At 39.5% G+C, this 13,674-nt stretch overlaps 1 protein-coding gene across 10 annotated transcripts in view; it reads right to left on the bottom strand.

Annotated features, from left to right (window-relative positions):
• Positions 1-13,674, bottom strand: part of GPC5 (glypican 5) — a 1,588,740-nt gene that overhangs the window by 1,151,464 nt on the left and 423,602 nt on the right. The window contains exon 6 of one of the 10 annotated variants that reach the window (XM_070799876.1): positions 10,604-11,683. The exons of the other annotated variants lie outside the window; for them this stretch is intronic. Coding sequence (XP_070655977.1) covers positions 11,563-11,683 — 121 coding nt within the window. The 3' untranslated portion in view covers positions 10,604-11,562. Of the gene's footprint in view, positions 1-10,603; positions 11,684-13,674 lie in introns of those variants that run through there. 10 annotated transcript variants of the gene reach the window in all.

Here is a 13,674-nt window from a genome sequence, read left to right as displayed (position 1 = left end):
CACCAGGGAAGGCCTTATTTTAAGTGGTTTAAATGTAATCCCATTTTGTTTTATACAAATATTTGTTCCTCATCTCTGTTCTCAGAATTTCTATGTTTCTGGAAGCCATTGCTTTAAAGTGTGTGTGGGCTCAGTCGTGTTCAACTGTATGACCTTATGGATTGAAGCCTGCCAGGCTCCTTTGTCCATGGGATTCTCCAGGCAAGAATATCCAAGGGATCTTCCTGACCCAAAGATTGAACTGACGTCTCCTGTGGCTCCTGCATTGGCAGGCAGATTCTTTACCACTTAGTCCCCTGGGAAGTCCATTGCTTTCAAGTACTTCCTATAAACTATACCAATGCCACAGACTACCAGCTGGCCATCTGGGAAGAAATAATCTAAATGCTACTTTGTTAAATTCTTTATTTGAAGGATAAAACCTCCCATTGGTGAGACATTACCTTTGAGGAAAATGTTAGAAGTCCAGGACTTGATTTGACTGCATTAATTACTGTTAGAAGAATTTGCTACTTATTGACTTTGGAATATAAAGAAAAATTTAACATAAATACATATTTTTGAAGGAATATATGTTGTTTATATATAAATTTTCTGAGAAAAGTAAAATGAATAAATTCCCCTTACCAAGAACTAGTTGCATTTGACAATATCTAAATATCTAGATTTTTCTTAATTTCTTGTACTCAGTGGTGTCTATGGCTAACACTTTCATGAATTAGCTACACAAAGTTAGCATCAATCAGTTGCTTTTAAATTACAAGAGACAGTCTGCTTGGAAAATAGAGGGGTTTTGTTCTTTCTTCATCACAGAAGTATATGACTGCCACCACTGGATGGCAACCAAAGATACAGAAACATCAGGAATGCTGGATACTTCTCAGCCTGAAGAGTCTCAGCATTTCAAAGGAATTTCAGACAGTCCTACTAAAAATGCATGTAAATGTAAAGAAAATGCATACTTATAAGCTAATGATTGTGTAACTTAAAATGTATTCTTTCAACAAATCATATTTTAACACATTTTCAGGAAAAAATACTGAAGCTAGCAACGAGGATCTCATTCTTATTCATCTGTACTAGCTCAGAATGTAATACATTTTTTAAAGTTTAGCTTCTCAGGTGTTCCTTTGATGGTACCTTCACTTAAGGAAAGACAAAATGAGGAGCAGTGAAGAATATCATTTATAGCACATTACCAAATGTGAGATTGCCAAGATAAAAATCACAAGCTTTGAAAACAGGCAGAATTAGTTTTAACCCACAGCTCTGAAACTTAATAATTATATGAACTGGGGTGGAGTCTTACATGAAGATTTATACAATCTTATACAGTCTTTTACAGTTTCCTCATATATAAAATGAGGAAAATACACCTATTTCATAGGGTTGGTAAAAGGGAAAAAACTGAACAACTCAGACAAAGGCCTCAATTATCATGGCTGGCATATCACAGACACAAAGCAGATGGTGGCTGTTAATTATTCAATGATATAAATGGATGTGTTTTGTTTATATTTGACTTCATTGCAAGCAAAATAATTTGCATATTACCTTTTACTTATTCTATCTGTGTGATGCTTTCCTAAATACCCTATAAATAAAAGCTTACACCTGTGTGAAAGTGAAAGTCTCTCAGTATGGACTATACAGTCCATGGAATTCTCCAGACCAGAATACTGGAGTGGGTAGCTGTTTCCTTCTCCAGAGGACTTCCCAACCCAGGGATCGAACCCAGGTCTCCCACCTTGCAGGCAGATTCTTTGCCATCTGAACCACCAGGTAGTTTAGTATTAAATGAAGTCAGTGCTGTATCTTTTCTATGAAATGACAACAGCACCAAACTCTGCTCAGTAGAGCATATGCAGCATCCTAAGCTGAGCAGTGCTGAGATAGGTTGACTCTAACTTCTTTAAATTGGAAGTCAGTACTGGACAAGCAAACCCAGCTTTGAAGTGACAATAATCAGCACCTTGTGACAAGTATATTTTCTTAGGAGATGCTCAATCAGCCTGAACAGCAAACAAGGTTATGACAACAAATAACTACAAAAATAGACCCATCATTCTGCCTTCATTAAGCCTGTGCAGACACCTAAGCTTGTAGCCACAGTAAATAAACTGCAGGACAAAAGTGAACAAATTCTATACCCTCAAATATTAGAGAAAGTTCTCTCCCACCTAGCCTTACTTTACTTTTCTTCTGATACTTGTCACTTCTGATTTTATAAAGTGATTCTTGCTCTTAAAGCAGAGAGTGATAGAAGATTACAAGAGCCAAGGGAAAAGTTATAGGAGGACCAAGAATAAGAAGGCTCATATGTTCCTCAGGAAAAGTGGTTTGTTTATCTAACATTCATTATAATTGTGGCATTGACCTGGAAAAAAAAAGTACTGGATTATAAACATAATAGATGAAATTATATGTAATTGAGTAAGTAAACATTTTACCCCCAAAAAATGTAAAATTGGATTTGCTATTATTCAACTCCAGAGCTGAATTTTACTAGAAAAACCACTCAATAGCAATTTTGTTCAGTTCAGTTCCATCACTCTTTGCGACCCCATGAACCGCAGCACACCAGGTCTCCCTGTCCATCACCAACTCCCGGAGTCTACCCAAACCCATGTCCATCGAGTTGCTGATGCCATCCAACCATCTCATCCTCTGTCATCCCCTTCTCCTCCTGCCCCCAATCTTTCCCAGCATCAGGGTCTTTTCAAATGAGTCAGCTCAGCAAATCCCTACAATATGCACTGGGAAACAATGATGCATTATAATACAAAGTTTCAAAAATAAGCTTTAAGAAAAAAATGAAATCAATGAAATGTCAAAAAATAGTAATAAAATTTAGAGTATAATGAAATATTCTCTGAGAAATCCTCTTGTAAAGTAGGTGCTGAAGGAGAAATAGGATATTCTTAAGACAAGAGGATAAAGGGCACACCTGATGGAAGGAAGAGCTGGGAGTCATGGGGCATGAAATCAAGTGGCACACACGGGAAATTACCATTAGTTATGTGATGGCTGAGGGTAAAGCACACGTGGTGGATGAAGAAGGACAGGAAGTGAGGTTCGAGACACATGTAAGCAGATGCCAGATCTTTGGGGGCCTTTAATGTCAAATGTAGAAGCTTGAAGTTCATCTGGAAAACAGTGGGGAAGTATTCAGTTCAGCTCGGTTGTGTCAGACTCTTTGCGACGCTCCCCCATGGACTGTAGCCCACCAGGCTCCTTTATCCATGGAATTTTCTAGGGGCTCTTAGAAAATTCCCCTTCTCCAGGGGATCTTCCCAACTCAGGGATCGAACCCAGGTCTCCCTCATTGTGGGCAGACGCTTTACCATCTGAGCCACCAGGCAATCGGATCACCTTAACAAGAACCAGCTTCCCCAAGTGCCAATGAGGGCGGAGCTTGGCCACACTTTTCCAAGGCACCTATTGCCTTGTAGAGTCAAGCAGAGCCCCAGATCTCGCAGTAGTCAAACGTGTCCCTCTGCAAGATGTTACTCTGAACAGGAAGTCACCTGACCAAAGTCTGACATTGTCTGGAAGGAAATGAGAATTTAGGAAATGTTTTTAAGGTAACTGAAGCAGAGTGAGGGTGTTGAGGAAAACAAGAGAGCAAAAAGTGTAGTTCCAAGGTTTAAATAAAAGCACATAGTTTTCATGTTCCTATCTGAGATCTATTTTTTTAAATATAGATTTTTATTTCAAGGTAATTTCTTATTTGTGTGTGTGCTCAGTCGGTCAATCATGTTTGACTCTTTGTGGCCCCATGAACTATTGCCCTCCAGGCTTCCCTGCCATGGGATTGTCTAGGCAAGAATACTGGAGTGGATTGCCATTTCTGCCTCCAGGGGATCTTCCCCAACCCAGGGATCCAACCCACCTCTCCTGAGCCTCCCACATTGGCAGGTGGATTCTCTACCACTAGCGCCACCTGGGACACCCCAAATTTCTTATTTAATACAGAAGAAATACGGTATAGAGTTTGGAAATTTAAGAAATACATTAACAACTTTATGAGGCCATCTCAGAACATAATTGTTCCTATACACTTAAGTAGTTAGTTAACAGAATTAAGTCTGGAATTGGACATTGATAGTTTATAATCTTCAGGCACTACCACATAGCATGGATTCACATTTTTTTTATCTGCCTTCATATTAAATATATAGATCCTACTACCCGTAGATGAAGATGAAAGGCTTAACTATATTTTGCTTCAGATCACAACATCCCCAAAAGATAATCACATAACTGAGATCAGAAGTGGAAAACTTCTCTTTACAATGGACACCAGTTCAAGGCTGAGAGAGAAATACAAAAAGTACAAGAAAAAAATACAAGCAATGATTTTTTATAGATAACATACTCCACTTTCATTAAATGCTAATTAAGAGCAGGGAGCAAACCTCTTAAATGAAAATGGCAAATAATAAAAATGTCTTAATTCAATATTATCCAGTAAAGAAGCAAAATTGGTGGAGGAGCAGGAAAAAATGAAATCTCAAAAAAAAAAAGGAAAGGATCTGATTGTTTATAGGATAATAAATTATACACAGTCCTAGGGTTAAAGGTTAGCAGGAAGAGCTTTAAAGCAATTTTATTGGGCAGTTACACATTACAATGTTCATGTAGGTGTGTGTAGGCAGAGACTAAAGGGAGGTTTGAAGGATTATGGAGAAAGATTTAATTCTTTTCTGATGGTTGCATGAATGGTATTTTTAGCACTGCATTGAGATTTGATCAGTGAACTAGACTTCAACACTGTCCTATTGCTCATGTGGGTCACACCACAGGCATTTGAAAATATTCACACTTTCAGTGTAGACATCTGTGCTGTTACTTGAATGAAAAAAATCTACTAGCTATTCTTACATTCTTGTATTCATTCAGTTGCTCAGCACTCACACATGTAATTTATTAGGGACTGGGCACTAGAGCACAAGGATGGAAATAACATGTGCTCTGCATCATTTCCAGCTTTAACCCTGCTACTTGCTGCTGCTGATTGGATCTTACATTAGTGACTTAATGTCTCCAATCCTTACTTTCCTCTTCTGAAAATAGATATCATAATAATACCTCTTTAATACATAATTGAAGATAATACAACATACTTAGCCATGGCCTTAATAGTTATGTTTTCTACTGTTATTAACCAGATGTAATTGTAATACTGAGGTATAGGCAGTCTCTTCAGACCTTACCAAGCTGTGTAAACAAGGCTACATTAAGTTAATTTTCACGCTAATGATCATTGCCTGTAAAATGCTAGATCCAAGCTTTCCAAAGAGCCCTTGAAATCAGTTGTCTCTAAAGTCAGCCCCTGTTTGGGCAGGCATTAAACCCACAGAACCAATGGTACTGCAGCACACAGCATCATGGTCTCTGTGGGGACCATAGTCTCAGCTTCCTGGGTTCACCACTGATATCGGTGCTCTCATGGATGGGACGTCATCTATCATGGATGGATGGCTCATCAGTCCAAATGCTGTCTGACTGTCTGAGGCAGAATGCACAGGTGCACCACACTCCCATATTTCCTCTGACTTCACATACAATGGGGACTAAACTGGGAAATAAATTTGAGTAACAGACACTAGGGTATATTTGAAATCAGACCGCTTCTATGTCCACACGGCTCCCTATGCTCCTTATATTTAGATGGTTCTCCCTGTAATTAAAATTTTAGCCACCCATGCTCCCAGTTTCACTTTGCTGGGCATGTCCGAACCTTACTTAGATGAAACCTGGGACTCACTCATGGAATAATCAAGTGAAAGAGACACACACCCAAGTGAGCAATTAAAGAGTGTCTTAGACAAGGGCTATCACAAGAGCATACACCTAGTGTAAGTGTAAGGGCATACACCAGAGAAGCAAAATGCCCAGTTGATCAAGCTTTATAAAATGCTGTCATTTACTCTTGATTTTGAAGGACTGTGAAGAGAAAACTCCAAGAATGAAATGTTTGTTGCCAACCACAGAGATATCAAAGGTTATTTGGTGTACTTGGATTGAAGATGTATTGGACAGAGTACAAAGAGATGTCTCTGTAGATGGACAAGTCTAGATGTACTAGACTTGCAGAGAAATTTAATTCTGTGAGAGGGTTTACAAGAAAGGAACTGCATTGTTGATTTATTTAAATAATAATCAGCTGAATAGGAAATGAATCTCTAAGGGAGGTGGCACGTAGATGAATTAGGAGTCTATCATAAAAATCTAGGGGGCAAAAATGAGGGCCTCATCAGTGTATTTGTGGAAAGTCATCAATTATGGTAATTTCAAGTCCAAACAGAAATGTGTCATTAGTTACAATTCAAATGGTAGAGAAGTGTTGAGTTTGATAAAATAACCCTTAATTTAGTCCCATGTTTGGCAGTCAGATGTAACTCACAAGTATTTTTTTTCCATATTTTATATACATTTTCAAAATGTGTTTCACTGGAACTATAATATATGTCTGTTCCAGTGGTCATGTACGGATGTGAGAGTTGGACTGTGAAGAAAGCTGAGCGCTGAAGAATTGATGCTTTTGAACTGTGGTGTTGGAGAAGACTCTTGAGAGTCCCTTGGACTGCAAGGAGATCCAACCAGTCCATTCTGAAGGAGATCAGCCCTGGGTGTGCTTTGGAAGGAATGATGCTAAAGCTGCAACTCCAGTACTTTGGCCACCTCATGCGAAGAGTTGACTCATTGGAAAAGACTCTGACGCTGGGAGGGATTGGGGGCAGGAGTAGAAGGGGACAGAGGATGAGATGGCTGGATGGCATCACTGACTCGATGGATGTGAGTCTGAGTGAACTCCGGGAGTTGGTGATGGACAGGGAGGCCTGGCGTGCTGCGATTCATGGGGTCGCAAAGAGTCAGACACGACTGAGCGACTGAACTGAACTGAACTGAACTGTGCTTAGTGCCATACACAGTAATGCATTCCATAGCTACTGAAGAATCACATTCCTAGATAACTGCCAGATTATGGACTACATCAGAATAAATGTGCTTAAAACCTGAGTGGCCTATCATGGAAATTGTTAGGCTAAATACATGTTTTCTACCTGTTAAATATTATGTCCTATAGACTTACAATATGCTCTTCATACTGCATTTTGAAGCCCTTCCTTTGCAAAAGAGAATGAGAATTTCAACAAGATGCTAACATTGCCCACTGTAGCTTGCTACAGCCTTATAAATTGCCTCTGGGATCAGCAGCATTGAGCACAGAAGGCAATTTAGAATTCCATGATAACAGCCCTCTCTTTCTCACAATATATGCAAAATAAATAATTTGAGAATTATTTTTCACACTATCAAATACAGAAGTTTTTTTCAAGTGTCATAAATTTTATATAGACTAAAATATAGATGATATTCTGGACTTTCCACAATTGTTGGCATTAACTGGATGTTGATGTAATTTAGCATACAAAGATTTCTAACCTCTTCAGCTTCCCCTCTGGTTTCCACCTCTTTTCTCCAATCACCTACTGACCCTGTATCCCTGCTCCATGCTCATTTCACTCTACTCTTTATCTGAGACTGTTTCTCCCATATGCCTTTCATAGTTGGCATTCATCTGCCTGACATTCTCTCTCCTCTCTACCCCTTTCCAAATAGCAAGTTCCTACCTAACCTGCAGGTCTCTGTGAAAATCACTCTGTTAAATCAGTTTCCTTGGAAGCAGATTTTTGCTTCAGATGTTATTGGAGAAGTGCTGTCAGGTAAAGGGGGAGTGAGGCCTACGGGATACAGCCAGAGAAAAAAGTGAGGTGAGAATAGCGTCTTGGCTGGCATCTAGCTCCCTCTGTTCCCACAAGGAAGCACTGAAGCACCAACCGCAGCACAGAGTTGGTTCCCCCCTGAGGCAATGATGCCACTCTTGTGGACCTTAGTCTTTGCCTCATGGCTGGGGACTGGGGAAGGGTTGAAGGAGCAGAGCATGGATTCTGAGTCTTTTGGAAGTTTTGTGGAGACGATGCCAGCTGTGAGCTATTGACCTGCAACATCCCGAGCACTGGGGGGATGGATGAGCTGCAGGTCAAGGGGAGGGCAGAGTATAGTAGAAGCAGCAACATTTACCAGATCCCTTGACTGCCTGACTTCCAGTTGAATCCCCAATATACAATTGACCCTTGACAATGCAGGGGCTAGAGGTGCCAACCCTGGGCACAGTTGAAAAATCCACATATTACTGAGTTGGCCCTCTATACTGGTGGTTCCTTAGAATCCATGGTTCCTCAGTATCCAAGTTTCTGCATCAGAGGATTGAACCAACTCTGAATCACAGATTACTATTGTATTTACTACTGGAAAAGCATCTGTGTATAGGTAGACCCTGGCACTTCAAAGCTGTGCTGTTCAAGGTCAACTCTAGCCCCACAGCACCCTGCACATCACACCTCAGCTCCCACTACAGGCCACCACAGGTGCTGTAACTCCTAAGACGGCTGAGGCCACTGCTGTGAATGTTAGTGCTGTAACCAAGGCTTGCACTCAGTTCAGTCGCTCAGTTGTGTCCGACTCTGCAACCCCATGAATCACAGCACGCCAGGCCTCCCTGTCCATCACCAACTCCCGGAGTTCACTCAGACTCACATCCATCGAGTCAGTGATGCCATCCAGCCATCTCATCCTCTGTCGTCCCCTTCTCCTCCTGCCCCCAATCCCTCCCAGCATCAGAGTCTTTTCCAGTGAGTCAACTCTTCACATGAGGTGGCCAAAGTACTGGAGTTTCAGCTTTAGCATCATTCCTTCCAAAGAAATCCCAGGGCTGATCTCCTTCAGAATGGACTGGTTGGATCTCCTTGCAGTCCAAGGGACTCTCAAGAGTCTTCTCCAACACCACAGTTCAAAGGCATCAATTCTTCGGCCCTCAGCTTTCTTCACAGTCCAACTCTCACATCTATACATGACCACTGGAAAAACCATAGCCTTGACTAGACGGACTTTGTTGGCAAAGTAATGTCTCTGCTTTTGAATATGCTATCTAGGTTGGTCATAACTTTCCTTCCAAGGAGTAAGTGTCTTTTAATTTCATGGCTGTAGTCACCATCTGCAGTGATTTTGGAGCCCCCCAAAATAAAGTCTGACACTATTTCCACTGTTTCCCCATCTATTTGCCATGAAGTGATGGGACCACATGCCATGATCTTCATTGTCTGAATGTTGAGCTTTAAGCCAATTTTTTCATTCTCCTCTTTCACTTTCATTAAGAGGCTTCAGTTTCTGCCATAAGGGTGGTGTCATCTGCATATCTGAGGTTATTGGTATTTCTCCCGACAATCTTGATCCAACTTGTGCTTCTTTCAGCCCAGCATTTCTCATGATGTACTCTGCATATAAGTTAAATAAGCAGGGTGACAATATACAGCCTTGATGTACTCCTTTTCCTATTTGGAACCAGTCTGTTGTTCCATGTCCAGTTCTAACTGTTGCTTCCTGACCTACATATAGGTTTCTCAAGAGGCAGGTCAGGTGGTCTGATATTCCCATCTCTTTCAGAATTTTCCACTGTTTATTGTGATCCACCCAGTCAAAGGCTTTGGCATAGTCAATAAAGCAGAAATAGATGCTTTTCTGGAACTCTCTTGCTTTTTCCATGATCCAGCGGATGTTCGCAATTTGATCTCTGGTTCCCCTGCCTTTTCTAAAACCAGCTTGAACATATGGAAGTTGACGATTCACATATTGCTGAAGCCTGGCTTGGAGAATTTTGAGCATTACTTTACTAGCATGTGAGATGAGTGCAATTGTGTGGTAGTTTGAGCATCCTTTGGCATTGCCTTTCTTTGGGATTGGAATGAAAACTGACCTTTTCCAGTCCTGTGGCCACTGCCGAGTTTTCCAAATTTGCTGGCATATTGAGTGCAGCACTTTCACAGCATCATCTTTCAGGATGTGAAATAGCTCAACTGGAATTCCATCACCTCCACTAGCTTTGTTTGTAGTGATGCTTTCTAAGGCCCACTTGACTTCCCATTCCAGGATGTCTGGCTCTAGGTGCGTGATCACACCATCGTGATTATCTTGGTTGTGAAGATCTTTTTTGTACAGCTCTTCTGTGTATTCTTGTCACCTCTTCTTAATATCTTCTGCTTCTGTTAGGTCCATACCATTTCTGTCCTTTATCGAGCTCATCTTGGCATGAAATGTTCCCTTGGTATCTCTAATTTTCTTGAAGATATTAGATTCTAGTCTTTCCCATTCTGTTGTTTTCCTCTATTTCTTTGCATTGATCGCTGAGGAAGGCTTTCTTATCTCTCCTTGCTATTCTTTGGAACTCTGCATTCAGATGTTTATATCTTTCCTTTTCTCCTTTGCTTTTTGCTTCTCTTCTTTTCACAGCTATTTGTAAGGCCTCCCCAGACAGCCATTTTGCTTTTTTGCATTTCTTTTCCATGGGGATGTTCTTGATCCCTATCTCCTGTACAGTGTCATGAACCTCAGTCCATAGTTCATCAGGCACTCTATCTATCAGATCTAGGCCCTTAAATCTATTTCTCACTTCCACTGTATAATCATAAGGGATTTGATTTAAGTCATACCTGAATGATCTAGTGGTTTTCCCTACTTTCTTCAATTTAAGTCTGAATTTGGCAATAAGGAGCTCATGGTCTGAGCCACAGTCAGCTCCTGGTCTTGTTTTTGCTGACTGTATAGAGCTTCTCCATTTTGGCTGCAAAGATTATAATCAATCTGATTTCGGTGTTGGCCATCTGGTGATGTCCATGCGTAGAGTCTTTTCTTGTGTTGTTGGAAGAGGGTGTTTGCTATGACCAGTGCGTTCTCTTGGCAAAACTCTATTAGCCTTTGCCCTGCTATTCCATATTCCAAGGCCAAATTTGCCTGTTACTCTAGGTGTTTCTTGCCTTCCTACTTTTGCATTCCAGTCCCCTATAATGAAAAGATCTTTTTTGGGTGTTAGTTCTAAAAGGTCTTGCACTCAGTTGGCACCTAATAAATAATTGTTAAACACTGTTCAACAGTGAGAAAGCTAAAATTCTATAATAGAAAGTCTTAAGTAAAAAACTTCTAACGCAGTTTACACTGTTCAAGACATCAAGTTATTTAAACTAATTTGTATGCAACTCGAAATCATCTGCTTAAAATAAATAAGAGAAAGATCTTGACCTTCACATTCTTTCAGGAGGAACCCTTTGGACAAGGATGATTTTCTTCCATATTCTACCACCTGTAAGTTGCTCTCCTGTTTCCTTTAAATTAAAAACTGAACAGTTTGCTTAGTTGGTAGAATCTTCATGAAGCTGAATAATTTGTCATCTGGGCTATTACAAAACTTCTAGGGAGGAAAGCAATACATTTGCAAGTAAAATGAACAGGAAACTGCTAATTAGGCATCCCCAAACAACCATGTGTTTTCCCAGGAATGGTATTAAAATTTTTGTAAAGATAAGTAAATAATAATAATAAAGTTTGCTAGAGAATAGTTCCCCAAAGACCCACATTAAAAAGCATGATAAATTAAGCCAGTACAAGCACTGATGGATCAAACTTATGTATGCTTCTTGAGGCTCACTGTGTTGATTTGGATCAAGTCCTAAAGAGAAGCTGACTTGCATCTTGCATGACTAAGTCCATAATTAGCTGCCCAGTCCTGAAGCTTTTCCAATTCACAAATATCTTGATCTTAAGGTGTGCACGACACAAGGAACTGTTGGCCAAAGAATATTTTAAAATTGTAGAACCAGATAATATTGAAAACATGTCTCAAACAGAAATCTTTATCCAAAATACATACACTAAAAAATTACATATATTTAACTTTGTGTAGAGAAGATCATTATTTCATCTCTACCATTTTTAAAGGAAATAATACTATCATTAATAAATGATAAATATCCTTTCCAGATTTTTTTCTGGGGATGCTATATTAAAACAGTATGTTTGATATTTACTCCATATTTATTTGCAGTTACTCAGCAGTCCATCAGGGTCAGTATTTAGAAATTCCCAAACAGCCATTATTGTGTAAAACTCTATATATTATATCATGTATATTTATTTGAAAGATCAGTGATTTTAAATGCCTCACCTCCTGAGTACTGCTACAGATCTAAATGTGGCTTCAATAAATATCTAAGGAGGATACCATCAATACTTTTCTTCCGGAAGTATGCAATACTTAAAATTCTGGCTGTGTAAAGGCTTCAGCCACCCTATATGCAAAATTCATTATGTAGAAGGTGCTCTGTATAGCAACATGGAATTCTATCAGATACCAACTCTGCTGTAAAATCTTTATCCATAAAAATTATACAATTTCTACAGTAAGATTTATCATATCATGATATCTAAACTTCCTTATGAGGGGAAATGATCCCTTTCCTACTTCTTTAAAAAGTCTAAGTCTTAGGAAAAAATAATTACTTAAAAGAAAAAAAAATTGGTAATACCCTAAGGCAGTGCTTTTCATATTGATTGTGCATCAGAATCATCAGGAGGGCACAGATTCTGGGGCCTTGGCCCATAGTTTCTGATTTAGTAGAGGTTTGGGGTGGAGGCCAGAAAATTTAGGAACCATACTTTGGAAACAGTGACTGTACTAAACGTCTGGAAAATTTAAAAAAAAAAAGTATCTCAAGGGCATAAGTTTTTTCATGTCTTTTTAGAGAGTATTACACTGCATTTCTTCTTAACTATGTAGCCCTGCATCTTAAAGATGAGATCTTTATGTAATATAATTAGTATAGCTCTTAAATATCTTTCTTCCTCACTAATGAGTTAGGTGTCATAAAGGAAAAAAACAAGCGTTCTTCTTGATTAAATAAATCAGATGAAATTTAAAGTACAAATGTTTTAAGTGAAAAGTAGAGTGCTTAGATGAAAATAAAAATAAGGCAAACCAATACATAAATTTCAAAAAAATAAAAGCAAATGTATAACCAACTACGAATTGGACAATAGCATTCCTAAATGTATAATTTAAATATGAAGAAACTTAGATAACTAAGTTATGGTTATACTAGTATCTGGAATTAATTTTTTATTGAACCACTCGCATGCTCTCTGTACATGAATTTCCAATATGATTATGACATACCTCTCTTGTATTTTATTTAAAATATAAGAAATTATCCACTGATAAGTTTATTTGCACTGATATGGAACAACAGGACTTGTAGTAGAATAATCAAACAGGCAAGGAACACCTTCACTACCAATGACTAAGTTCGCTCCTTATCCTAGTCCACCCTACTTAGTCCACTTGGGTCACTGTAACAGAAACACAACAAACTGGTGTTTTTACAAGCAATCACATAGTACTTCTCACAGTTCTGGAGGCTGGGAAGTCCAAGATCAAGGTGCAGTAGATTCAGTGTCTAGAGAGGGCCTCATTCCTGGTTTAGAGATGGCTGTCTTTTCACTGGGTCCTCACATGGGGGAAGTGGTGAGGGAGCCCTGTGGAGTCTCTTTTGTTGCTAAGTTGTGTCCGACTCTTTGTGACCCCATGGTCTGCAGCACACCAGGCTCCTCTGTCCTCCACTATCTCCTGGAGCTTGCTCAAATTCATGTCCATTGAGTTGGTGATGTCATTCAACCATTTCATCCTCTGCTGTCCCATTTCTCCTTTTGCCTTCAGTCTTTCCCAGAATCAGGGTCTTTTCCGATAAGTCAGCTTTTCCCATCAGGTGGCCAAAGTAT

Source organism: Bos indicus, chromosome 12 (genome assembly GCF_029378745.1).
Source record: "Bos indicus isolate NIAB-ARS_2022 breed Sahiwal x Tharparkar chromosome 12, NIAB-ARS_B.indTharparkar_mat_pri_1.0, whole genome shotgun sequence".
In the NCBI taxonomy this organism is placed as follows: domain Eukaryota; kingdom Metazoa; phylum Chordata; class Mammalia; order Artiodactyla; family Bovidae; genus Bos; species Bos indicus.
This window is presented reverse-complemented; position numbering and strand designations above follow the sequence as displayed.